The sequence below is a fragment of the Anthonomus grandis genome, chromosome 17 (genome assembly GCF_022605725.1).
Source record: "Anthonomus grandis grandis chromosome 17, icAntGran1.3, whole genome shotgun sequence".
Lineage (NCBI taxonomy): Eukaryota > Metazoa > Arthropoda > Insecta > Coleoptera > Curculionidae > Anthonomus > Anthonomus grandis.
Genome location: NC_065562.1, coordinates 18,398,538 through 18,426,052, shown reverse-complemented (window position 1 = coordinate 18,426,052; position 27,515 = coordinate 18,398,538). Strand labels below are relative to the sequence as shown.

Below are 27,515 nucleotides of genomic sequence, written 5' to 3'. Positions count from 1 at the left end.
AAAGCACCTAAGGTCACTAGAACAATTAAATCAACAAGTTAGGGAATGGGATCCTTTACTTATCTATATGATAAGTTCTAAGCTCGATTCAAATACCATTAGTGAATGGGAAAAATATTCAATTACATTAAAGTCACCTACGCTAGAAAATTTAAAAATATTTTTAACTAATCGGGCTGACTTTTTAGAAACTCTCGAGTATAAAACAAACATGAAATTAGCACAGGATGATAGACAGGGTAAACGAGATAGCAAGCCACGTTTTTCCTCTAGGTCTCTAGTTACATCTACTTCTACTATTTCATGTTACCATTGCAAGAAAGATCATTCTATTTATGTCTGCGAAGATTTTCTTAAACTTTCTGTCAAAAAACGCATTGACTTTGTTAATAGGGCCAAGTTGTGTCAGAACTGCTTACGCCAGCATCCACTTAAAAGATGTAGAGGGGGCACTTGTAGGAAATGTCAGTTGTGGCACAATACTTTATTGCATGAAGATAAAGGTGAGTCTGTATCGCAGGGGCAAAATGCTGATAATAGTAGCTATGAAACACCTCAAGTCGAGCCAGTTTTAACTAGTACTGTGTCCAAATCAAGTAAGCGTGTTACATTGTTATCAACAGCTCGTGTTCAAGTTCTGGATAAGTTTGGCATTCCTCACACTGTGCGTGCTTTGCTAGATTCTGGATCCATGTCTTCCTTTATCACTAAAAACTTGTGTGATACTTTAGGACTGGACACATTCGATGCAAATTTAAATATATTTGGCATATCAAATTCACTTACCAAGGTGCGCAATAAATGTCAAGTTGACTTGAGCTCGATATATACCAATTTTAAAACTAAGCTTATGTGTTTTATTCTTCCTGAAATAACAAATGTCACCCCAGGTTTTGAGATTAATCTAGAATCCTTAAATATACCACACAATCTACATCTTGCCGATGAAACTTTTAACAGGCCAGGAGCAGTCGAACTTTTGATTGGCTGTGATCTTTTCTGGAGTTTGTTGAAAACAGGTAGGTTGTCAGGTGGTAAATATAGCCCTACAATTCAAGAAACTGAACTTGGATGGATTGTCGCAGGACCAATGGGAGAAATTGAAACAAGAGAGCAGGAAAAAGATGTTTGTTGCAACTTAAGCACTAACCAAGAATTGCATGATTTAGTTTCAAAGTTCTGGGAAGTCGAGGAGGTAAATCAAGTCAAGCCATTATCCAACGAGGAAACCGAGTGTGAGAAAATTTTTATAGAGACTACAACTAGGAACCATGAAGGTAGGTTTATAGTCAATCTGCCATTAAAGCAGCCAGCCGATTGTCTCGGTGAATCCCGTTCGCAAGCTGAGAAAATGTTTTATAATCTCGAGAAAAGATTGCTGAAAAACGAGTCGTTAAGAGTACAATATATCAACTTTATGCAAGAGTATCTATCTTTAAATCACATGACCATTGCTGATTCTAGTTATGTGCCTGGTGGGGTACAATATTTCATGCCTCATCATGGAGTTCTACGACAAGATAGTTTGACAACAAAACTTCGCGTTGTGTTCAATGCCAGTTCACCCTCTAGCAACGGAATATCTCTTAATAATATTCAATTTATAGGTCCAGTTTTACAAGACGACCTTTTGTCAATGTTATTGAGATTCCGCGAAAAGCGTTACGTCATTTCTGCTGACTGCAAAATGATGTACAGACAAGTGCTGATAAATCCCGAGCAAAGAAAGCTTCAGCAAATACTATGGCGAGAAAATCCTACGGAACAACTTAAGACATACATGCTAAATACAGTAACCTATGGACAAGCAAGTGCAAGTTATTTAGCTATTCGTTGCTTATTCCAGTTAGCGAACGAATGTGCTGACTCCCTTCCTGAGGTTGCTAATGTCATTAGGCGATCATTTTACGTTGATGATCTTCTTTTCAGCTCAGAGTCCATTGAGCATGCGCGCTATATTTGTCGAGAAATAACACGTATTTTGAGAAGTGGCTGTTTTGAGCTGCGCAAGTGGTATTCCAATGATCCAAGGGTGCTCGATGGAATTGAAACTGAGGACAAGTCATGCGGCATTTTGACATTTGGCCCACATGAGACTACGAAAACTCTAGGTTTAACTTGGTCCTGCTATAATGACCAGTTGGCATTTTGTATTGATATAAACAATTATAAAACTGATACGAAAAGATCAGTATTGTCCCTTACAGCTCGCATTTTCGATCCGTTAGGAATGCTAAGTCCCTGTTCCATTCTTGCTAAGATCTTCATGCAAAAATTGTGGTCTAAGAAGCTGCCTTGGGATGAAACTCTTCCAGTAGATCTATCCGGCCAGTGGGCGAAATTCAAGAACGAGTTACCTTTTTTAAATCAATTAACCATTGAACGACATGTAGTGTGCCAGGAGCCTCAGTTAATCGAGTTACATGGCTTTGCTGACGCCTCTAAGCGAGCCTATGGAGCATGTCTATATGTACGTAGCATAGATAAAAATAACCAAGTTTTTGTAAATCTTTTATGCTCAAAATCCAAGGTTGCACCTATCAAGACTCTTACCATTCCCAGATTGGAATTATGTGCGGCATTATTGCTTGCTCGTCTAGTAAAAAAGGTCACGACGTCTTTAACCATAAAAATCGATAAATTTGTTTATTGGTCCGATTCTTTAATAGTTTTAGCCTGGATCAAAACTAGTGCAAATCTTTTAAAGACATTTGTAGGCACTCGTATAGCGATAATTCAAAATCTCACCAATGATCAAGACTGGAGACATGTGCCCACTCAAGAAAATCCTGCCGATCACTTATCCAGAGGATTATATCCCAATCAAATTCTAGAAATGGATATGTGGTGGTATGGACCCAAGTTTCTAAAGGCACCTCCTGCTGAATGGCCTACATCTTTATCGAAATTGGATACCGTTCCGGAGTTGAAACCATTTTCAACCACAGTTCTGCCAACAATTAAAATTGAAGAATTTCCTTTCAGCGATTTTCACAATTTTCTCGTTTGATTCACGTTACAGCTTACATTTTGCGATTTAAAAATAATTGTTTAAAACCAATTTCTGATAGAATTCAGGGTCCGCTTCTTATTCAAGAAATAAACCTAGCAAAGAAATATTTAATTAAAGTAGCGCAAAGACAGTCATTTCCATACGAATTTTCATGTCTTATTGAAAAGCGTTCTATCGATAGCAAGAGTAAAATTCTCAATTTAACACCATTTCTAGATTCAGATAAAATTATTCGGGTTGGGGGTCGATTAGAATTTTCTAATTTTTTACCAGATAAAAAACATCCAATACTTTTACACTCCAGTCATCCGTTTACTAAGTTATTTTTTGCTTATCAACACCTTAAGTTACTTCACGTTGGACCTCAAGCTTTGTTGTCATCAATAAGAGATGAATTTTGGCCAATTTCGGAACGTAACCTAGCTAGAAGTACTGTTAAACGTTGTATTAGATGTTTTAGATTCAAACCTGATTTTGTTCAACCAATTATGGCTAATTTACCACGCGATCGCACTGTTCCTTCGCCACCCTTTCATGTAACTGGACTTGACTACGCTGGTCCGTTTTTGGTGAGATCAGGATTTGGAAGGTCTCGATCTTGCAAGTTAGAGAAGTGTTACATCTCAGTTTTCGTGTGCTTCACTACAAAGGCATTGCACCTCGAATTGGTTTCTAGTTTAACTTCCAGTTCTTTTATTTTGGCCCTTAGGCGTTTTATTTCGCGAAGAGGAAAGCCCTCTAAAATAGTAAGTGACAACGGCACAACCTTTGTGGGAGCACACCGCGAACTTAAGGATTTTCTAAAATCGCACCAACATGAATTGAAGGGTACCGCTGTAAGTGAAGGAATAGACTGGCAATTTATCTGTCCATACTCACCGCACATGGGGGGTTTATGGGAGAGTGGGGTTAAGAGCGTTAAACAACATTTGAAACGTGTCCTTGCAAATGCTCATCTTACCTTTGAAGAGTTTTCTACTACATTGTCACAAATCGAGGCCATCTTAAACTCTCGCCCTCTTTGTCCCCTCTCATCTGAACCTAATGACCTAGTCCCGTTAACCCCTGCTCATTTCCTCATCGGAAGACCTTTGACTGCCGCTCCTGACGAGAACCTTGACGACGTTAAGCTCAATCGACTGTCCAGATTTCAATTGGTGCAGAGGATCTGCCAGCATTTCTGGCGACGTTGGCAACAGGACTACTTATCCGAGTTACAACAAAGGCAGAAATGGAAGGTCAGCCAAGGTCAATTGTCTATTGGTTCCCTAGTATTAATCAAAGATGATCAAGCTCCGCCGACTGCCTGGAAATAAACACGGCAACGCCGCACCGCGCAAGTTTCCATGGCTACTGCTGCTTCATGTTCCGTGACATCACGGCGCGTCAAAAAGACAAACACAATCAAGACTCGCGTCAAACAAATCGAATTCTTTTTAATATTACCAATTTTGTATGTAGTTAATAAATACTATTTTTATTCTAACTACCGGGTTTAATTTGCGTAAACAAGAGCAAGTTACAAGAAATACAGTCCACTTCGAAGACAAAACAAAATAATTTCTTACTTCCAGGAGTCCTTGATCAAGTATTTGGACCCTTTGGGTCTCAACCTCAAATTACATGGATCCAATTCAATTTTTTTTGGACTGTCTTATATCAGTTAAAAGTCCATTAATTTCCCTTTACTATACTGTACGAACCATTATTTCAACTCAACCCAAACGTAACTGACGATAACTTACACTACAGTTGCAAGGCATTTCCCATAAAATTGAACTGAATTCTTACCCGTCCTTGTGCGACAATCTCCGCCTGTAACAGTCTGGATTTTTTCACCAACAGTCGTATGGCTTGCATCAGTTTCGTGCACGTATCCAGGATTTTCTCGTTCACCTCCAGTTTGATTCCGGAGTCGGCCGCCCTCGAATTCGTTAACATTTCCTGAATCTTATTGGCCGCCTCCTCGATCGCCTTGTCCATCAGAGACATTTCGTCCTCGAGCATCTCGTCCAGGTTTTCGGCCTAAAAACGCACCTCTCTCATTAGAGAAACGAGGTGAAAAAAAAAGAGTTTCCTCACCTTTTCCCCCAGCAAGGACTTACTGATGTCGTCTCCCAGTCGGGTGATCTCCTCCAGTTTGTCCAGTGCCTCCCTCACCACTGACTCAGTACTTTGATTCTTTTTTATATGTTCCAGTAGGCGCAGGACTATTTCTCCTAGCACCTTACAAGTTTCCACCATTTCTATAAAAGGGAAAATCATGGAAATCAGTTTTTCTTGCTTTCAATAAACTTACTTTCGCCGAAATGTATATCGGGACTCGTGTTACTTGTGGCTCTCCCTTGTAAAATAAACAGGGCGTGTCTATGGGCGATTTTATTCGTTGTCGTTATAATCGTGCCGTAGTCGGTGTATATCAGACTTAACGTGTCTTCTAGACAGTTTTTGCAATCTGGAAAATGACTGTTCATTAGTAAAAGTCTGAAATTAACTATAAATGTAACTCTAGTAAGTGCGACAGTGACAAAAAGAGCCTTACCTTCGGTAAGTCCCCTTAAATAATCCGGGTTACAAGTAAGTCCGCTTGTGGCAGGATTATCCACCTCCTGTATGACGTGTCTTAAAACATCCTCGCCGTTTTCGATGCATTTTTTTACGAGGGATTGTAGATTGAGCTGTACCTCTTTGCGCTCTAAAAATTAATAATTGACCGTGTTTTATTAGTAATAATGACCACTTCGGTACCATTGTCTATCTGCCCCTCTAGCTCTGTTAATTTATAAGAGAGTTCTTCGGATTTTTGCCTGAGAAGGTCTTTTTCTCGTAAAATCCTTTGGATTTCTTGCTGCAGGCTGTCCTTCTGTTGGCACGCGTCTGTCGCGCTCTTTTTTAGGATCTGGAGTGAGAAATGTTGGTTTAGTGTACCGCGGGAATGTTCCCAATACGTTCTTGATTAGTTCAAACAAGATGAACAATTTAGAATAAAATTAAAGTTATATTTAGTTTGAGGGGTCATTTTTTCCTGAAAAATTGGTGAATAGAGTTCGAGCCCTTATAACTCGCTTAATATGATTTTTTCGATAAAAACTGTAGAGACCGAAATGATAGAGCAGAAAATTTCCCATAAGAAACCCTAAGAAATATTTCTTCTATCTTTAGCAGATTATGAAATAAATTGCGTTTTTTTAATTGGCGAATGCGCCAGATCAGGATCAAGCTCCCTTTAACTGACGATAACTTTTGAACGAAACAAGTGATTTTAATAATTATTTTTTTATTAAAAAGCTCATGGTCCAATGGTCATTTCCATCTATTTGTTTTATATACAAAAGGTCTAAATTATGTTCCTTTAAGACTTGGAAGTCTTAAAACCCTTATAACTCGCTTAATATTGTTTTTTCGATAAAAACTGTAGAGATCAAATTAATAGAGCAGAAAATTTCCTATAAGAAACCTTAAGAAATATTTCTTCTATCTTAAGCAGATTATGAAGTAAATTGCGTTTTTTAAATTGGCGAATGCGCCAGACCAGGAGCAAGCTCCCATTAACTGACGATAACTTTTGAACGAAACCAGTGATTTGAATAATTCTTTTTTTATTAAAAAGCTCATGCTCCAATGGTCATTTTCATCTATTTGTTTTATACAGAAAAGCTCTAAATTTTGTTCTATAGAGACTTGGAAGTCTTAAAACCCTTATAACTCGCTTAATATTAATTTTTCGATAAAAACTGTAGAGACCGAAATGATAGAGCAGAAAATTTCCTATAAGAAACCCTAAGAAATATTTCTTCTATCTTTAGCAGATTATGAAATAAATTGCGTTTTTTAAATTGGCGAATGCGCCAGACCAGGAGCAAGTTCCCATTAACTGACGATAACTTTTGAACGAAACCAGTGATTTTTATAATTCTTTTTTTATTAAAAAGCTCATGGTCCAATGGTCATTTTCATCTATTTGTTTTATACAGAGAAGCTCTAAATTTTGTTCTATAGAGACTTGGAAGTCTTAAAACCCTTATAACTCGCTTAATATTATTTTTTCGATAAAAACTGTAGAGATCGAAATGATAGAGCAGAAAATTTCCTATAAGAAACCCTAAGAAATATGTCTTCTATCTTTAACAGATTATGAAATAAATTGCGTTTTTTTAAATTGGCGAATGCGCCAGATCAGGATCAAGCTCCCATTAACTGACGATAACTTTTGAACGAAACCAGTGATTTTAATAATTTTTTTTTTATTAAAAAGCTCATGGTCCAATGGTCATGTTCACCTATTTGTTTTATACACAAAAGGTCTAAATTATGTTCTTTTAAGACTTGGAAGTCTTAAAACCCTTATAACTCGCTTAATATTGTTTTTTCGATAAAAACTGTAGAGATCAAATTAATAGAGCAGAAAATTTCCTATAAGAAACCCTAAGAAATATTTCGTCTATCTTTAACAGGTTATGAAGTAAATTGCGTTTTTTAAATTGGCGAATGCGCCAGATCAGGAGCAAGCTCCCTTTAACTGACGATGACTTTTGAACGAAACCAGCGATTTTAATAATTCTTTTTTTATTAAAAAGCCCATGGTCCAATGGTCATTTTCATCTATTTGTTTTATACAGAGAATGTCTACATTTTATTCATTTAAGACTTGGAAGTTTTAAAACCCTTATAACTCGCTTAATATTAATTTTTCGATAAAAACTGTAGAGATCAAATTAATAGAGCAGAAAATTTCCTATAAGAAACCCTAAGAAATATTTCTTCTATCTTAAGCAGATTATGAAGTAAATTGCGTTTTTAAAATTGGCGAATGCGCCAGATCAGGATCAAGTCCCTTTTAACTGAAGATAACTTTTAAACGAAACAAGTAAATTGAATAATTCTTTTTTTATTAAGAAGCTCATGGTCCAATGGTCATTTTTATCTATTTGTTTTATACACAAAAGGTCTAAATTATGTTCTTTTAAGACTTGGAAGTCTTAAAACCCTTATAACTCGCTTAATATTAATTTTTCGATAAAAACTGTAGAGACCGAAATGATAGAGCAGAAAATTTCCCATAAGAAACCCTAAGAAATATTTCTTCTATCTTTAGCAGGTTATGAAATAAATTGCGTTTTTTAAATTGGCGAATGCGCCAGATCAGGATCAAGCTCCCATTAACTGAAGATAACTTTTGAACGAAACCAGTGATTTTAATAATTCTTTTTTTATTAAAAAGCTCATGGTCCAATGGTCATGTTCACCTATTTGTTTTATACACAAAAGGTCTAAATTATGTTCTTTTAAGACTTGGAAGTCTTAAAACCCTTATAACTCGCTTAATATTGTTTTTTCGATAAAAACTGTAGAGATCAAATTAATAGAGCAGAAAATTTCCTATAAGAAACCCTAAGAAATATTTCTTCTATCTTAAGCAGATTATGAAATAAATTGCGTTTTTTTAAATTGGCGAATGCGCCAGATCAGGATCAAGCTCCCATTAACTGACGATAACTTTTGAACGAAACCAGTGATTTTAATAATTTTTTTTTTATTAAAAAGCTCATGGTCCAATGGTCATGTTCACCTATTTGTTTTATACACAAAAGGTCTAAATTATGTTCTTTTAAGACTTGGAAGTCTTAAAACCCTTATAACTCGCTTAATATTGTTTTTTCGATAAAAACTGTAGAGATCAAATTAATAGAGCAGAAAATTTCCTATAAGAAACCCTAAGAAATATTTCGTCTATCTTTAACAGGTTATGAAGTAAATTGCGTTTTTTAAATTGGCGAATGCGCCAGATCAGGAGCAAGCTCCCATTAACTGACGATAACTTTTGAACGAAACCAGTGATTTTAAAAATTCTTTTTTTAATGAAAAGCTCATGGTCCAATAGTCATTTTCATCTATTTGTTTTATACAGAGAATGTCTACATTTTATTCATTTAAGACTTGGAAGTTTTAAAACCCTTATAACTCGCTTAATATTGTTTTTTCGATAAAAACTGTAGAGATCAAATTAATAGAGCAGAAAATTTCCTATAAGAAACCTTAAGAAATATTTCTTCTATCTTTAGCAAATTATGAAGTAAATTGCGTTTTTTAAATTGGCGAATGCGCCAGATCAGGATCAAGCTCCCTTTAACTGACGATGACTTTTGAACGAAACCAGCGATTTTAATAATTCTTTTTTTATTAAAAAGCCCATGGTCCAATGGTCATTTTCATCTATTTGTTTTATACAGAGAATGTCTACATTTTATTCATTTAAGACTTGGAAGTTTTAAAACCCTTATAACTCGCTTAATATTGTTTTTTCGATAAAAACTGTAGAGATCGAAATGATAGAGCAGAAAATTTCCTATAAGAAACCCTAAGAAATATTTCTTCTATCTTTAACAGATTATGAAATAAATTGCGTTTTGTAAATTGGCGAATGCGCCAGATCAGGATCAAGCTCCCATTAACTGACGATAACTTTTGAACGAAACAAGCGATTTTAATAATTCTTTTTTTTTTATTAAAAAGCTCATGGTCCAATGGTCATTTTTATCTATTTGTTTTATACAGAGAAGCTCTAAATTTTGTTCTATAGAGACTTGGAAGTCTTAAAACCCTTATAACTCGCTTAATATTATTTTTTCGATAAAAACTGTAGAGATCAAATTGATAGAGCAGAAAATTTCCTATAAGAAACCTTAAGAAATATTTCTTCTATTTTCAACAGATTATGAAATAAATTGCGTTTTGTAAATTGGCGAATGCGCCAGATCAGGATCAAGCTCCCATTAACTGACGATAACTTTTGAACGAAACAAGCGATTTTAATAATTCTTTTTTTACTAAAAACCTTATGGTTTTCCCAACAATTCTTCTCAAAATCAATTTTCCAAAACCGACGTTTCTCCTAAAAAGGCCCCATCATCAATTCCCTTACCTCCGTTTCCATATTAAACAGCTCCTTATCCTTTTGCAGGGCACTCAACTCTTCGGATTTCTGCCTCTCGGCCACCTCCAGCTTCTCCTTCTCCATTTCCAGTTCGTGCAAACGTTCCAGGGCCTTTAGGGCCGTGGACAGTTTCTTTTCAATCTCCGCTTTCTACGTCAAAAAAAAATAAATAAAAATTAATAATTAAAAAAGGGAGAAACAGTGAACAGAAACCTTTCGGATCTCGGTCACGTGCTCGTCCCGTAACTTCACGTAAATCGACTTCAACTTGTCGAATTTCTCGTGAAACTGTTTCTGTTCCGAGTCCTGATTTTGTGCGACGGCGAAACTTTGAGTGAGCAGATCCTCCTTCACTTGTTTCTCGTGCTCCAGCTCGCTGTCTTTCGTCGCCAGGTCGTGTTCCAAGTGGGAGATTTTCAATTGCATTGTGGCGATATCCCGTTGGTTTTTCGACATTAGGGAGTTTATTTCGTCCCTAAAATATGCAGTTGGTCATCAGCTTTCTTATGACACCGAAAACAGCGAAATCGGTCCAAGGGTTTTCGAAATATTTCGATTTTTCTAAAGCCTTTGACTGTATCAAAATTTTATCAATACCCTGAGGAACCACTCAGTAACTCCGAAACGGTTGCAGTTACAAGGAAACGCGTAGGGACCTTTTTGGTAAAGAAACTAAGCAGCTTTAATATGAAATAATAAACAGTGAAATCGGTCCAAGCGTTTTCGAAATATTTCGATTTTTCTAAAGCCTTTGACTGTATCAACATTTTTTTCAATACCCTGAAGAACCACTCAATAACTCCGAAACGGTTGCAGTTACAAGGTAACGCGTAGGGGCCTTTTTGGTAAAGAAACTAAGCAGCTTTAATATGAAATAATAAACAGTGAAATCGGTCCAAGCGTTTTTGAAATATTTCGATTTTTCTAAATCCTTTGACTGTATCAACATTTTTTTCAATACCCTGAAGAACCACTCAATAACTCCGAAACGGTTGCAGTTACAAGGTAACGCGTAGGGGCCTTTTTGGTAAAGAAACTAAGCAGCTTTAATATGAAATAATAAACAGTGAAATCGGTCCAAGCGTTTTTGAAATATTTCGATTTTTCTAAATCCTTTGACTGTATCAACATTTTTTTCAATACCCTGAAGAACCACTCAGTAACTTCGAAACGGTTGCAGTTACAAGGTAACGCGTAGGGACCTTTTTGGTAAAGAAACTAAGCAGCTTTAATATGAAATAATAAACAGTGAAATCGGTCCAAGCGTTTTCGAAATATTTCGATTTTTCTAAAGCCTTTGACTGTATCAACATTTTTTCAATACCCTGAGGAACCACTCAGTAACTCCGAAACGGTTGCAGTTACAAGGAAACGCGTAGGGACCTTTTTGGTAAAGAAACTAAGCAGCTTTAATATGAAATAATAAACAGTGAAATCGGTCCAAGCGTTTTTGAAATATTTCGATTTTTCTAAAGCCTTTGACTGTATCAAAATTTTATCAATACCCTGAGGAACCACTCAGAAACTCCGAAACGGTTGCAGTTACAAGGTAACGCGTAGGGACCTTTTTGGTAAAGAAACTGAGCAACTTTAATATGAAATAATAAACAGTGAAATCGGTCCAAGCGTTTTTGAAATATTTCGATTTTTCTAAAGCCTTTGACTGTATCAAAATTTTATCAATACCCTGAGGAACCACTCAGAAACTCCGAAACGGTTGCAGTTACAAGGTAACGCGTAGGGACCTTTTTGGTAAAGAAACTAAGCAGCTTTAATATGAAATAATAAACAGTGAAATCGGTCCAAGCGTTTTCGAAATATTTCGATTTTTCTAAAGCCTTTGACTGTATCAAAATTTTATCAATACCCTGAGGAACCACTCAGAAACTCCGAAACGGTTGCAGTTACAAGGTAACGCGTAGGGACCTTTTTGGTAAAGAAACTAAGCAGCTTTAATATGAAATAATAAACAGTGAAATCGGTCTAAGGGTTTTTGAAATATTTCGATTTTTCTAAAGCCTTTGACTGTATTAATATTTTTTCAATACCCTGAAGAACCACTCAATAACTCCGAAACGGTTGCAGTTACAAGGAAACGCGTAGGGACCTTTTTGGTAAAGAAACTAAGCAGCTTTAATATGAAATAAAAACCAGTGAAATCGGTCCAAGCGTTTTCGAAATATTTCGATTTTTCTAAAGCCTTTGACTGTATCAAAATGTTTTTCAATACCCTGAAGAACCACTCAATAACTCCGAAACGGTTGCAGTTACAAGGAAACGCGTAGGGACCTTTTTGGTAAAGAAACTAAGCAGCTTTAATATGAAATAATAAACAGTGAAATCGGTCTAAGCGTTTTCGAAATATTTCGATTTTTCTAAAGCCTTTGACTGTATCAACATTTTTTTCAATACCCTGAAGAACCACTCAATAACTCCGAAACGGCTGCAGTTACAAGGAAACGCGTAGGGACCTTTTTGGTAAAGAAACTAAGCAGCTTTAATATGAAATAATAAACAGTGAAATCGGTCCAAGCGTTTTCAAAATATTTTGATTTTTCTAAAGCCTTTGACTGTATCAAAATTTTATCAATACCCTGAGGAACCACTCAGTAACTCCGAAACGGTTGCAGTTACAAGGAAACGCGTAGGGACCTTTTTGATAAAGAAACTAAGCAGCTTTAATATGAAATAATAAACAGTGAAATCAGTCTAAGCGTTTTCGAAATATTTTGATTTTTCTAAAGCCTTTGACTGTATCAACATTTTATCAATACCCTGAGGAACCACTCAGTAACTCCGAAACGGCTGCAGTTACAAGGAAACGCGTAGGGACCTTTTTGGTAAAGAAACTAAGCAGCTTTAATATGAAATAATAAACAGTGAAATCGGTCCAAGCGTTTTCGAAATATTTCGATTTTTCTAAAGCCTTTGACTGTATCAACATTTTTTTCAATACCCTGAGGAACCACTCAATAACTCCGAAACGGTTGCAGTTACAAGGAAACGCGTAGGGGCCTTTTTGGTAAAGAAACTAAGCAGCTTTAATATGAAATAATAAACAGTGAAATCGGTCCAAGCGTTTTCAAAATATTTTGATTTTTCTAAAGCCTTTGACTGTATCAAAATTTTATCAATACCCTGAGGAACCACTCAGTAACTCCGAAACGGTTGCAGTTACAAGGAAACGCGTAGGGACCTTTTTGGTAAAGAAACTAAGCAGCTTTAATATGAAATAATAAACAGTGAAATCGGTCCAAGCGTTTTCGAAATATTTCGATTTTTGTAAGGCCTTTGATTGTATCAAAATTTTATCAATACCCTGAGGAACCACTCAGTAACTCCGAAACGGTTGCAGTTACAAGGAAACGCGTAGGGACCTTTTTGGTAAAGAAACTAAGCAGCTTTAATATGAAATAATAAACAGTGAAATCGGTCCAAGCGTTTTCGAAATATTTTGATTTTTCTAAAGCCTTTGACTGTATCAAAATTTTATCAATACCCTGAGGAACCACTCAATAACTCCGAAACGGTTGCAGTTACAAGGAAACGCGTAGGGGCCTTTTTGGTAAAGAAACTAAGCAGCTTTAATATGAGACAAAAAACAGCGAAATCGGTCCAAGCGTTTTCGAAATATTTCGATTTTTCTAAAGCCTTTGACTGTATCAACATTTTTTTCAATACCCTGAAGAACCACTCAATAACTCCGAAACGGTTGCAGTTACAAGGAAACGCGTAGGGACCTTTTTGGTAAAGAAACTAAGCAGCTTTAATATGAAATAATAAACAGTGAAATCGGTCCAAGCGTTTTCGAAATATTTCGATTTTTCTAAAGCCTTTGACTGTATCAAAATTTTATCAATACCCTGAAGAACCACTCAATAACTCCGAAACGGTTGCAGTTACAAGGAAACGCGTAGGGACCTTTTTGGTAAAGAAACTAAGCAGCTTTAATATGAAATAATAAACAGTGAAATCGGTCCAAGCGTTTTCGAAATATTTCGATTTTTCTAAAGCCTTTGACTGTATCAAAATTTTATCAATACCCTGAGGAACCACTCAGTAACTCCGAAACGGTTGCAGTTACAAGGAAACGCGTAGGGACCTTTTTGATAAAGAAACTAAGCAGCTTTAATATGAAATAAAAACCAGTGAAATCGGTCCAAGCGTTTTCGAAATATTTCGATTTTTCTAAAGCCTTTGACTGTATCAAAATTTTATCAATACCCTGAGGAACCACTCAATAACTCCGAAACGGTTGCAGTTACAAGGAAACGCGTAGGGACCTTTTTGGTAAAGAAACTAAGCAGCTTTAATATGAAATAATAAACAGTGAAATCGGTCCAAGCGTTTTCGAAATATTTCGATTTTTGTAAGGCCTTTGACTGTATCAACATTTTTTTCAATACCCTGAAGAACTACTCAATAACTCCGAAACGGTTGCAGTTACAAGGAAACGCGTAGGGACCTTTTTGTTAAAGAAACTAAGCAGCTTTAATATGAAATAATAAACAGTGAAATCGGTCTAAGCGTTTTTGAAATATTTCGATTTTTCTAAAGCCTTTTACTGTATCAACGTTTTTTTCAATACCCTGAAGAACCACTCAATAACTCTGAAACGGTTGCAGTTACAAGGTAACGCGTAGGGGCCTTTTTGGTAAAGAAACTAAGCAGCTTTAATATGAAATAATAAACAGTGAAATCGGTCCAAGCGTTTTCGAAATATTTCGATTTTTCTAAAGCCTCTGACTGTATCAAAATTTATTCGATCTTCTGAAAACTCACTTAATAACTCCGAAACGGTTGCAGTTACAAGGAAACCCATAGGGACCATTTTAATAAAGAAACTCATCAGCTTTCAAATGAAACCAAAATCATTTAAATCGGTACAACAGATTTCGAAATATTTCGATTTTCACGAAGCCTTTGACCGCATCAAGATTTACCTCAATTTCTCGCATTGACCCCTCAAAAACTCCCGCTCCTGGATGATCTCCTGGTGGGCGGCGACGCTCACCTGGATCGTGTGCTGCTCCACGTGGTCGTTCACCGCCTCCACGTGGTGGTCGGTCGTGTCGATCAGATTCTCCTCCTGGATCGGCGGGGGCGGTTCCTCCTCGTGTTCCGGCTCCTGCGGTACCACCACCTCCTGCGTCACGTAGTTCCGGAAACCCCACTCAAAGTCCGGCGGATTCTGTAAAATCGCATAAAAAAAAACTGAAGTCTGAAGTCTGTCATAATATGATGACGTTCACGAATCCGGTGGACCTCGTACCTCGGGCAGGGGACTAATGGAGATCAGATCCTTGAAGTACTGCAAGTTACTGGTGTTCTCGTAGAACTTCTTTAAGGCTCTGAATTGTTTAACGAAACGCTCCCTATGCCCGGCCAGGACGTCGTACGGTTGTCGCATGTATAATCTGAATAATATTTTCACGCAGTAGTCGTAGAGCTTAGAGGCGTCTGGAAAATTGGCATTTTAAGGAATAAGTCACCGTCGACGCACAAGGGGTTTTACCTTGGATGCAAGGGATTAGTGGGGCGAGTCTGCACTGCCCCGCGCTGGTCATGGAGTTCGATCTGGCCATGTTTAATGAACCAAATACTGTAATTAAGAGTTTTATTAAAAGTACACTATTCGGTTTCTACATAAACCTTGATAATTCAGAACCTTATGGATGGAATTATTTGAGAGCAAAAGAGAAATTGTAAAGTGATAATTGGTTAACAAAATGCTTTTTATTTCATTTAAATATCTATAATAGTTTTCGAGATATTTCATTTTTTGTCAAGGTGGGTCAATATTGGGCTGCATTCCACTAAAGTCTGGATAACTCGGAATCTTCTGGATGAAATGGTTCGGAGTTTTAACAAAAATTGTTAAGTGGTTCTTGGTTATTAAAATGCTTTTTATTCCATTTAAATATCTATAATAGTTTCTGAGATATTTCACTTTTTGTGAAGGTGGGTCAATATGGGGCACCATTCCTCTATAGTCTGGATAAATCGGAATCTTCTGGATGAAATGGTTCGGAGTTTTAACAAAAATTGTTAAGTGGTTCTTGGTTATTAAAATGCTTTTTATTCCATTTAAATATCTATAATAGTTTTCGAGATATTTCATTTTTTGTCAAGGTGGGTCAATATTGGGCTGCATTCCACTATAGTCTGGATAACTGGGAACCCTCTGGATGAAATGGTTCGGAGTTTTAACAAAAATTGTTAAGTGATTCTTGGTTATTAAAATGCTTTTTATTTCATTTAAATATCTATGACAGTTTTCGAGATATTTCACTTTTTGTCAAGGTGGGTCAATATCGGGTTTTATTCCACTAAAGTTTGGATAACTCAGAATCTTCTGGATGAAATGGTTCCGAGTTTTAACAAAAATTGTTAAGTGATTCTTGGTTATTAAAATGCTTTTTATTTCAATTAAATATATATAATAGTTTTCGAGATATTTCACTTTTTGTGAAGGTGGGTCAATATGGGACACCATTCCTCTATAGTCTGGATAAATCGGAATCTTCTGGATGAAATGGTTCGGAGTTTGAACAAAAATTGTTAAGTGATTCTTGGTTATTAAAATACTTTATATTTCAATTAAATATATATAATAGTTTTCGAGATATTTCACTTTTTGTGAAGGTGGGTCAATATCGGGCTGCATTCCACTAAAGTCTGGAAAACTCGGAATCTCCTGGATGAAATGATTTGGACTTTAAACATTAATTAAAGAGTGATTATTAGTTATTAAAATGCTTTTTATTTCATTTAAATATCTATGATAGTTTTCAAGATATTTCACTCTTTGTGAAGGTGGGTCAATATCGGGTTTTATTCCACTAAAGTTTGGATAACTCGGAATCTTCTGGATGAAATGGTTCGGAGTTTTAACAAAAATTGTTAAGTGATTCTTGGTTATTAAAATGCTTTTTATTTCATTTGAATATCTATAATAGTTTTCGAGATATATCACTTTTTGTGAAGGTGGGTCAATATCAGGCTGCATTCCTTTATAGTCTGGATAACTCGGAACCCTCTGGATGAAATGGTTCGGAGTTTTAACAAAAATTGTTAAGTGATTCTTGGTTATTAAAATGCTTTTTATTTCATTTAAATATCTATAATAGTTTTCGAGATATTTCACTTTTTGTCAAGGTGGGTCAATATCAGGCTGCATTCCTTTATAGTCTGGATAACTCTGAACCCTCTGGATGAAATGGTTTGGAGTCTTAACGAAAATTGTTAAGTGATTCTTGGTTATTAAAATGCTTTTTATTTCAATTAAATATATATAATAGTTTTCGAGATATTTCACTTTTTGTGAAGGTGGGTCAATATGGGACACCATACCTCTATAGTCTGGATAACTCGGAATCCTCTGGATGAAATGGTTCGGAGTCTTAACAAAAAATGTGAAGTGATTCTTGGTTATTAAAATGCTTTTTATTTCATTTAAATATCTATAATAGTTTTCGAGATATTTCACTTTTTCTGAAGGGGGCTCAAAATAGGCTTGTATTCCACTAAAGTCTGGATTACTCGGAATCTTCTGGATAAAATGGTTCGGAGTTTTAACAAAAATTGTTAAGTGATTCTTGGTTATTAAAATGCTTTTTATTCCATTTAAATATCTATAATAGTTTTCGAGATATTTCATTTTTTGTCAAGGTGGGTCAATATTGGGCTGCATTCCACTAAAGTCTGGATAACTCGGAATCTTCTGGATAAAATGGTTCGGAGTTTTAACAAAAATTGTTAAGTGATTCTTGGTTATTAAAATGCTTTTTATTCCATTTAAATATCTATAATAGTTTTCGAGATATTTCATTTTTTGTCAAGGTGGGTCAATATTGGGCTGCATTCCACTAAAGTCTGGATAACTCGGAATCTTCTGGATAAAATGGTTCGGAGTTTTAACAAAAATTGTTAAGTGATTCTTGGTTATTAAAATGCTTTTTATTCCATTTAAATATCTATAATAGTTTTCGAGATATTTCATTTTTTGTCAAGGTGGGTCAATATCGGGTTTTATTCCACTAAAGTCTGGATAACTCGGAATCTTCTGGATGAAATGGTTCGGAGTTTTAACAAAAATTGTTAAGTGATTCTTGGTTATTAAAATGCTTTTTATTTCATTTAAATATCTATGATAGTTTTCGAGATATTTCACTTTTTGTCAAGGTGGGTCAATATTGGGCTGCATTCCGCTAAAGTCTGGATAACTCGGAATCTTCTGGATAAAATGGTTCGGAGTTTTAACAAAAATTGTTAAGTGATTCTTGGTTATTAAAATCCTTTTTATTTCATTTAAATATCTATAATAGTTTTCGAGATATTTCACTTTTTGTCAAGGTGGGTCAATATCAGGCTGCATTCCTTTATAGTCTGGATAACTCGGAATCTTCTGGATGAAATGGTTCGGAGTTTTAACAAAAATTGTTAAGTGATTCTTGGTTATTAAAATCCTTTTTATTTCATTTAAATATCTATAATAGTTTTCGAGATATTTCACTTTTTGTGAAGGTGGGTCAATATTCGGCTGCATTCCACTATAGTCTGGATAACTCGGAACCCTCTGGATGAAATGGTTCGGAGTTTTAACAAAAATTGTTAAGTGATTCTTGGTTATTAAAATGCTTTTTATTCCATTTAAATATCTATGATAGTTTTCGAGATATTTCACTTTTTGTGAAGGTGGGTCAATATTGGGCTGCATTCCGCTAAAGTCTGGATAACTCGGAATCTTCTGGATAAAATGGTTCGGAGTTTTAACAAAAATTGTTAAGTGATTCTTGGTTATTAAAATGCTTTTTATTTCATTTAAATGTCTATGATAGTTTTCGAGATATTTCACTTTTTGTGAAGGTGGGTCAATATTGGGCTGCATTCCACTAAAGTCTGGATAACTCGGAATCTTCTGGATAAAATGGTTCGGAGTTTTAACAAAAATTGTTAAGTGATTCTTGGTTATTAAAATGCTTTTTATTTCATTTAAATATCTATAATAGTTTTCGAGATATTTCACTTTTTGTCAAGGTGGGTCAATATCAGGCTGCATTCCTTTATAGTCTGGATAACTCTGAACCCTCTGGATGAAATGGTTCGGAGTCTTAACGAAAAATGTGAAGTGATTCTTGGTTATTAAAATGCTTTTTATTTCAATTAAATATCTATGATAGTTTTCAAGATATTTCACTCTTTGTGAAGGTGGGTCAATATCGGGTTTTATTCCACTAAAGTTTGGATAACTCGGAATCTTCTGGATGAAATGTTTCGGAGTTTTAACAAAAATTGTTAAGTGATTCTTGGTTATTAAAATGCTTTTTATTTCATTTAAATATACTAAAGTCTGGATTACTCGGAATCTTCTGGATAAAATGAGTCGGAGTTTTAACAAAAATTGTTAAGTAATTCTCGGTTATTAAAATGCTTTTTATTTCATTTGAATATCTATAATGGTTTCCAAGATATTCCATGACGTGTGAGGAAAACTTAAACACAAGTAAAACCTGATTAATTAATTCCTAAATTCATCCAGGAAATTGAGGGAAAAAATAAAAAATGTTACTGTTCAACTGCCTGGAAGTAATCCCCCATTCCTTCCAGACAATTGTACATCAACAAAACTTACCGGCATCTTGTAAGGCGAGCACATGATCCACATAATCAAACATCTCTATTACCAAATCAAAACTGCAACAAAAATACAACCCCCTTATTAAATTAACCCCCTTGCAACTTGACTCGAGTCAAAAACCGCACTCACAAAATATCATCTTCATTCCCTCCGATACTCTCCAGCTCCTTGTAGGTGACCCCCATGTGTCCCGGAAACCTGGGGTTCCTCTTATGGAACTCCAACTTGTTAATCAGCAAGGCGGTATACAACCGGATCATTTTCCCGTAGCCCCCCTCTAAATGTCCCCACAGTTTCCCGATTTCGTCCAGTTCCTTCCTGTGCCTCTGACTGTCCACCAGACATAACGGGTGTCCTTCCCTCAGGACCTTGTGCACCACATGGCACAACTTCCACGCGACTATTTGATCTTCCATCGCCGGTAACCTGTGATCGTTGAAATTTGATTGTGGGGTATGCGGGGAGGAAGGGGCCCTCTTACCTTAGGGCGTAGGCCCAAAATATTTTGGCGCTTTGGGTTTGAAATGTGCCGATGATGGCCGATCTGACATGTTTCTGCTTGACGGGGCATTCTTGGCCGTTGATCGCCTTTTGTAGGGCTTGCGACTGAAGGAGAGAATTCAGTTAAGTATTTAAATGGGCCGTAGAGCATTGTGCATAGAAACTTCCATTTACTTGGTTGCATGCCAACAATAGTATTTTATGTGATAATTATTAGTGTAGTTTTTGTCTCGGTGAGTGCACAAGTGAAAACAATAATTATGCCTGCAATTCAGTGAAGTCAGGAAAGCCACATCTACACACATGATTACTACATAGGTGCATAGCTTGACCCTGAAAGCACATACTATTAAGTGAATCATAAAGTATGCACATCTGGCATGACATAATTGAATAGTTTACAAGCAAACCTTGACTATATGTACATACTTACATATTTCTCATAGTCTCGCTCAGTATATATTTTAGCCATATCAATTGAATATTAGAAACATGCAATACGAGCGGGTTAGTTAGTTATGGAAAATGGGCATGCAAATCTAAAAAAAAAAAGACAAGTGTACACCAGGGTGTTGTCTATAATATCCCAGAAACGAAGCACTTAAATGTATTAGGATCCTATATTATGCATCGATAACCCCAATTAGATAAGATTATAAAGGTGTTTTTTGTTTAAGATAAGAACTAACTGATTAAATGTACTTATAGAAATTCATGTGAGGCACCCACCCGCCCATGTAAGATAATGATCTGATCACTTATAAGCTTCTATGACTTGATGAAGTCTCGGAAAGCAGGATTTCTAGGTTATGTTACATAGTGTCTTATTATTGGACACTCTTCTTCTAAGGCTAAGACTACTTAAAACATGCTTATTAAAGGAGAAACTCTCAACGTAAACCGGATGGGAACAATGAAAACAAACAAACAAACATTGTTTGGATCCTACCTGGGCCTTTTCCAAGTTTTCCCTCTCGATTTCCAGGCTGGTTTTACGCGGATGAAGGACGCGCGGTAACGAGAGCGACGTCATTTTAAACAAATTAACGGGATAAAAGCGGGATTTACTTGATTTAATAATGTCCGGATATTCGAGACAACACCCGCACCAGCAGCTGCATTAATTTTTTCTTATGACTGTTTGGGGGAATTGACAGTTTGTTTTGATTATTTTTTATTGGGGATTTTTTTGCCTTCGCACGATCCTATTGGCGGCCATGGGTCGACCTACAGATTTTGACGTTGACAGATTGACAGACGTCACGGTTCGTAGTCGGCTGTCGGTCAACTCCTCACGATTTATGAAAACGTTTATTATATTTTAAATGTCTATTTATATTAAATTAAACGTCTTCCTTTTTGTAGATACGGTTTTAAATTAATATTCTTAACATGAAAACCCCTTTAAATTTACATTGACAGTGCTCATTGGCAGACGTCACATTCGAATTCGGCTGTCGGTCAACTCTTCATGATTTATAAAAATGTTCATTTAAATTCCGATTTTTCATGACGCTGGTTTGTTTGAATTGGGGTGTCAGTCAACTCCTCTGACGTAAGAAATTGTTTATGTAATTAAAACCAAGTAAGTTAATATTCTTTCTAGGTCCAGGGAGTAGAAAATTAATTTTTCAACAGCCTGGAAGTAATTTCTTATTTCTTACAGGCAGTTGTAAATTACGAAGCCTTGACAAGTTGACTAACACCCAAAACAACAGCTGCTACAGCCTAGTCTGCAAAATTCATACTGGTTTTGACATCGACTGTTCGTTCTCCTTGTTTACGTATCTAAATTCGGCTGTCGGTCAACTGCCCATGATGTATAACTAACTGTTCTTTTAACATAAATTCATGTGCCTTAATTTTTTAAATAATTAATCAAGAGCAATTTGCCGGCACCCTGTCTAAAGCCTTATGTGTAAATCCAATGCCAATTTTGACATTGACAGTTTGATTTGATGCAGTTTTAAACTGGGGTCAACTCCCCGTGACGTAAGAAATTATTTCCTAATAGGAAGTTTTAAGTAATCAGATAAGCTCGTTTGCCCTAACGGATACGATGTTAAAAATCCGAAGATATTTGACTAGTTGACCGACACCCAAATCAACCTCTGCAGCCTTATGTGCAGAGTCCATACAAATTTGACATTTACAGTTTTTCTTCGCAAACTTCGGGTTTGTTAATATGCAGATTTGAACTGGGATGTCAGTCAACTCTCCAGGACGTAAGGTTCATTGAATTAAAATCTGATATTGGCAAACATGGGTCGACCTACAGATTTTGACGTTGACAGATTGACAGACGTCACGGTTCGTAGTCGGCTGTCGGTCAACTCCTCACGATTTATGAAAATGTTTATTATATTTTAAATGTCCATTTATATTAAATTAAACGTCTTCTTTTTTGTAGATACGGTTTTAAATTAATATTCTTAACATGAAAACCCCTTTAAATTTACATTGACAGTGCTCGTTGGCAGACGTCACATTCGAATTCGGTTTTCGGTCAACTCCCCATGACTTATGAAAATGCTTATTTAAATCTTGTTTTTTAATGATTACGGTTATTAATCTTAATAGTAATTAAAAAAAGATTACTAATATGCAAATTCATCTACAGCCTAAGGTGTAAAACTCATACAGTTTATTGGCAAACTTTATGTTTCTGGGTTCCAATTCGGCTGTCGGTCAACTCTTCATGATTTATAAACATGTTCATTTAAATTCCGATTTTTCATGACGCTGGTTTGTTTGAATTGGGGTGTCAGTCAACTCCTCTGACGTAAGAAATTGTTTATGTAATTAAAACCAAGTAAGTTAATATTCTTTCTAGATCCAGGGAGTAGAAAATTAATTAATCTCTTAATCCAGGACGTAAGGTTCATTGAATTAACATCTGATATTAGTTTTTCTAGAACGTTAAGGTCTAGGAAGCCAGGAAGTGATTTCTTATTTGAACCTGTTTTCCATTACTTTGGCACTGGATTACTACGAACTTTAAATCATGCCAAATTGACTGATACCCAAAACAGCCCTAACAGCCCAATGTGCAAAACCCAAACTGACTTTGACGTTTATATATTTAAATTCGGCTGAGGGTCAACTGCTCATTATTCATCAACATCAGAATCATGTTGATGAATAATGAGCAGTTGACCGGATAAATATGAGAAGAAAAAATCAATTCAACATAAATATATATGCGTATTTTTAAAATGATTAATCAGGAGGAGTTGACCGGCACCGTATCGACAGCCTAGTCAGTGTAAACCCCCTGAGTTAGCAAGCTTCACGTGTGTTATGTTCCGAGTTGGGTGTCAGTCAACTCCCCATGACATAAAAAAATATTTTCTTTAGTCAGTTGAATAAATTTTCAATTCTTTTAGGCATTTAACGTTATTTATTGCAGACAGTTTTAAGTGAGCTTGTTTGCAAGACAGATACCATTTAAGAAATGTGAATATATTTGACCAGTTGACCGAGGTCCAAACAACTTCTACATGCACCTATAAAAATTTGACGTTTCTGCAGCTGTCATAACAAACTTCACGTCTGTTATGACAGCTGTCAAATGTTTCAAAGAAAAATGTGTTCTTGAACCCTATTTTCTCAAAAAAAAGGGCATAATGCTACTAAACCTAGTGAATTAGTTAAAATTACTTATCGGAAATGGAAGAATTACAAACGGAGGAACTGGAGGCTCTGCTGTCCATTTATGAAGGGGACGAATGCTTCAAGAATACTTCCCCCAACACTTTCCAATATAAGGTGAGCATGCAGCATGCTTAGAACCTCTTTAATTACGTTTTTATTGTAGTATGGTGAAAGCGATACGAAAAAGTCGTTTGTAATAGAAGTCAAGTGGGGCCCCAACTATCCAGACGAGCTACCCGAGTTCAACTTAGATGTCTTTTACAACAAACATATGCAAGTACCCCTAGCCATATTTAAACCCATTACTCAACCCTCTTCTCCCTTTTAGATCACAAACAACTAAATCCAAAATCCTGGAAGCCTTAAAACAGGAATCGGAACAATACTTAGGAATGTCAATGACCTACTCCATATTTGAATTCGTCAAAGAAAAATTCGAGGAATTCCTGGAGAACCAAAAGGAAGAGGACGAGGTCAGTACCGATGTGCATAAATTGTGCATTTCCGATGCCACCGAGGAGGAACCTGCCACAATAAAAAAGGAAAAGAAAGAACAACTTACTAAGGCACAAAAGAGACGGGCATGGAACCGAGTGGACGCCAAAGGTGAAAAACCCCGGGGATGGGACTGGGTGGACATAGTGAGACATCTTTCATCGACAGGGTCAAAAGAAACTAGCGAATAACAATAATATTTTTTATAAAAGATATATTTATTATTAAAATAAATGGACTTTTAATTAAATTATGTTGTAAATGACGTGGCCGTTCTGGAGTGTGAAAATGTGCTGCTGCCTTGGGTCCGTCCCGGACCTTTTTTGCTCTAAAACATAACCACAACAATAAAAAAACACTCGCCCCAAAAAAACTTACAATTTTAATCCTATAAACTTGATCCAGAGCATGGGGCAGTAAGGGCCTGATCGAATTCATCTCCATAAAAGTGATATTATCAATTGCCGCATACATGGACACATTTTTAACCATCGAATCCATCGAGGATCTTAGCTTGGACATCCTGATGTCCCATATGTCTTTTATAATCGTTCTAATTTCATCTGCCCGAGGTATGTCATCGGAGGCATTTCCAAGGATCAGTTTCGCCTCAACCATGTAGTGCTCGCTAGGCATTTTTATAAGGGACCTTGAACATTTGTCAATTAATCCTGAAGGAAGATTAAACTATTAAAGAGTTACTTTTCAATTTTTTCGGATTCTTTCAGTTCCGTTAGATGGTCCACGTCCATCCAATCGGGGGGGATAATTTTGCACTGCTGTTGTTTCTTTAAATTAATGGCTAGCCAGAGGGGCACGTTAATGGGTATGCTGGCCCTGAAGGGCCCCACGTCCCCACCGATAAGGAATATCGGTTTACTGTTAAACGTGGGAACTATCTGGATGGGGGTTTTTTCCGCCCAAAACTCCACTTCGTCTGGATCCATTAGGGAACTTTGGATTATTTCTTTGTTTTGTTGTATTTTTGTTAGACATAACCTTAAAAAAAATTGAGGTTATGTTTAAGCTACAGAAATCTTCTTCTTATGGCTCTGGACAGTGACACATTGCGCAGAATGTTGCCTATAGGCTTTGGGGTATACAAACATGATTGGCCTTTACTACATAAAGGTTCTAATAAGTAATTTACTTATAATTATTCGAAGGTTAAGGGAATTGATTATTTACTACCATAATTCTCTGTTATAACTATATACTAAGAATGTTGCCTCTGGGCTTTTTGACAGACAAGACTGGCCTTTGCTACAGAAACATTTCTTTTCTAAAAATACTGCTATGGCTGTATATAGCAATGTTAAATTAATTAATGATATAAGGAATGTTTCCTACAGCCTTCAAGACCTTTGATACATATTCAATTCAATTAATGCCTGCTATCTGAGTTATTGTTGCAGGTCCAGTCATATGTAGTGGCCTTTGCTACCTAATCGTTCTAATGGACAATTTATTAATAATACTCATAATTCTTGACTGGCCTTCACTACAGAAATCTTCATTTGATTAAAAACGATTGCTAATTCTGCAGCGGTGTCATATTACTTTATTACATAGAAAATGTTCCCTACAGCCTTTGAGGGCGTGGCCTTTGCTACGTAAACGCTATTGTTCTTGACAATTGACTTAAATAAAAATGGTTTTTGTTACGTAAGCCTTATTTTTCTTCTTCTTCTTCTTCTTCTTCTCCCTGTTAGCGCATCAACTTACTGGTAGAAATTATTGATTTTTTACAGGCAATTGAGCTTAATGTTTCTTCCATTTTTCTTCTCTTTGGCCTTTGCTACAGAAATATTTTTTTCTTAAAACCCTCCCAAGGCTGTATATAGCAGTATTAAATTAATTAATTATATAAGGAATATTCCCTACAGCCTTCGTGGCCTTTGATACATAATTCTTCAATTCAATTAATGCCTGCTTTTTGAATTATTGTTGCAGCTCCAGTCATATGTAGTGTGGCCTTTGCTATATAAATATTTTTCTTCTTGGCAATTGATTTAATAAAAAAAGTTCTTAGTATAAAGTGGCCTTTGCTACTTAAATATTGTTCTTCTTTTCAAAACTGTAGGTAGCGGTATTAAATTATTTAATTAATAATTAATACAGATAATGCTTCCTGCGGCCTTCGAAGGTGTGGCCTTTGCTACATAAACTCTCGTCTCGGCAATTTACTTACAGACGCGCCTGGCCTTTGCTACCTAATCGTTCTAATGGGCAATTTATTTATAATACTCATAGTTCTTGACTGCCCTTCACTACAGAAATCTTCAGTTGATTAAAAACGATTGCTAATTCTGCAGCGGTGTCATATTATTTTATTACATAGAAAATGTTCCCTACAGCCTCCGAGGGCGTGGCCCTTGCTACCTAAACGCTATTGTTCTTGACAATTGACTTAAATAAAAATGGTCTTTGCTACGTAAGCCTTATTTTTCTTCTTCTTCGTCTTCTCCCTGGTAGCATCAATTTACTGGAAGAAATTATTGATTTTTTTACAGGAAATTGAGCTTAATATTTCTTCCATTTTTCTTCTTTTTTGGCCTTTGCTACAGAAATATTTTTTTTCTTAAAACCCTCCCAAGGCTGTATAAAGCAGTGTTAAATTAATTAATTATATAAGGAATATTCCCAACAGCCTTCGTGGCCTTTGATACATAACCCTTCAATTCAATTAATGCCTGCTTTCTGAATTATTGTTGCAGCTCCAATCATATGTAGTGTGGCCTTTGCTATATAAATATTTTTCTTCTTGGCAATTGATTTAATAAAAAAAGTTCTTAGTATAAAGTGGCCTTTGCTACTTAAATATTGTTTTTTTTTTCAAAACACTTGTCAAGGGTGTAGACAGCGGTATTAAATTATTTAATTATTAATTAATACAGATAATGCTTCTTACAGGCTTCGAAAGCGTGGCCTTTGCTACACAAACAATATTCTTCTCGATAACTGACTTAAATAAAAGAAGGCTTTTACTACCTAGGTTATTGTGCCTTTATGTAACAAGTAAAGTGGCCTTTGCTACTCTAATTTTCTTCTTCTGTTTCTTCTTACTAATTTTCTCAAAAATTACGGTTCTTACAACTATCCAGACTGTGTAATTAACTCCCATAGTCAAAAATAGTAACTATTTCTACTGTCAGTGGAATATGATAATTTCTTCTGGAAAAACGTCTGAATCCATTTCGAATTTTTGTTTGACAAATTAAACATAACCTTGACTGGCCTTTACTACAGAAATTTTCTTCTTTTCAAAACAATTGCCA

General features: G+C 35.9%; 3 protein-coding genes across 5 annotated transcripts in view; 1 reads left to right on the top strand and 2 right to left on the bottom strand.

Moving 5' to 3' along the window:
- The window catches only part of LOC126746224 (huntingtin-interacting protein 1), a 29,814-nt gene extending 8,567 nt beyond the window's left edge, over positions 1-21,247 (bottom strand). The window contains exons 1-15 of one of the 3 annotated variants that reach the window (XM_050454377.1): positions 21,038-21,200; positions 20,522-20,627; positions 20,069-20,193; positions 19,717-20,013; positions 19,582-19,643; positions 15,463-15,549; positions 15,220-15,407; positions 14,891-15,138; positions 10,161-10,422; positions 9,936-10,097; positions 5,762-5,912; positions 5,556-5,708; positions 5,313-5,468; positions 5,096-5,259; positions 4,805-5,038 (exon numbers count right to left, since the gene is read on the bottom strand). In XM_050454377.1, coding sequence (XP_050310334.1) covers positions 4,805-5,038; positions 5,096-5,259; positions 5,313-5,468; positions 5,556-5,708; positions 5,762-5,912; positions 9,936-10,097; positions 10,161-10,422; positions 14,891-15,138; positions 15,220-15,407; positions 15,463-15,549; positions 19,582-19,643; positions 19,717-20,013; positions 20,069-20,193; positions 20,522-20,560 — 2,328 coding nt within the window. In that variant the 5' untranslated portion in view covers positions 20,561-20,627; positions 21,038-21,200. Of the gene's footprint in view, positions 1-4,804; positions 5,039-5,095; positions 5,260-5,312; positions 5,469-5,555; positions 5,709-5,761; positions 5,913-9,935; positions 10,098-10,160; positions 10,423-14,890; positions 15,139-15,219; positions 15,408-15,462; positions 15,550-19,581; positions 19,644-19,716; positions 20,014-20,068; positions 20,194-20,521; positions 20,628-21,037 lie in introns of those variants that run through there. The other 2 variants (XM_050454376.1, XM_050454378.1) reach the window with 2 other exon arrangements.
- Positions 21,248-23,628: 2,381 nt separating this feature from the next.
- LOC126746404 (RWD domain-containing protein 4) lies at positions 23,629-24,487 on the top strand. Its single transcript, XM_050454645.1, has 3 exons — positions 23,629-23,856; positions 23,906-24,015; positions 24,071-24,487. The coding sequence occupies exons 1-3, from the start codon at positions 23,758-23,760 to the stop codon at positions 24,426-24,428; spliced, it is 567 nt and encodes a 188-aa protein (XP_050310602.1). The 5' UTR covers positions 23,629-23,757; the 3' UTR covers positions 24,429-24,487.
- Positions 24,426-25,265, bottom strand: LOC126746403 (probable DNA replication complex GINS protein PSF2). The gene is made up of 3 exons (XM_050454644.1): positions 24,940-25,265; positions 24,616-24,886; positions 24,426-24,565 (listed from the first exon to the last, which is right to left on the bottom strand). The coding sequence occupies exons 1-3, from the start codon at positions 25,182-25,184 to the stop codon at positions 24,488-24,490; spliced, it is 594 nt and encodes a 197-aa protein (XP_050310601.1). The 5' UTR covers positions 25,185-25,265; the 3' UTR covers positions 24,426-24,487.
- Positions 25,266-27,515: the final 2,250 nt, after the last annotated feature.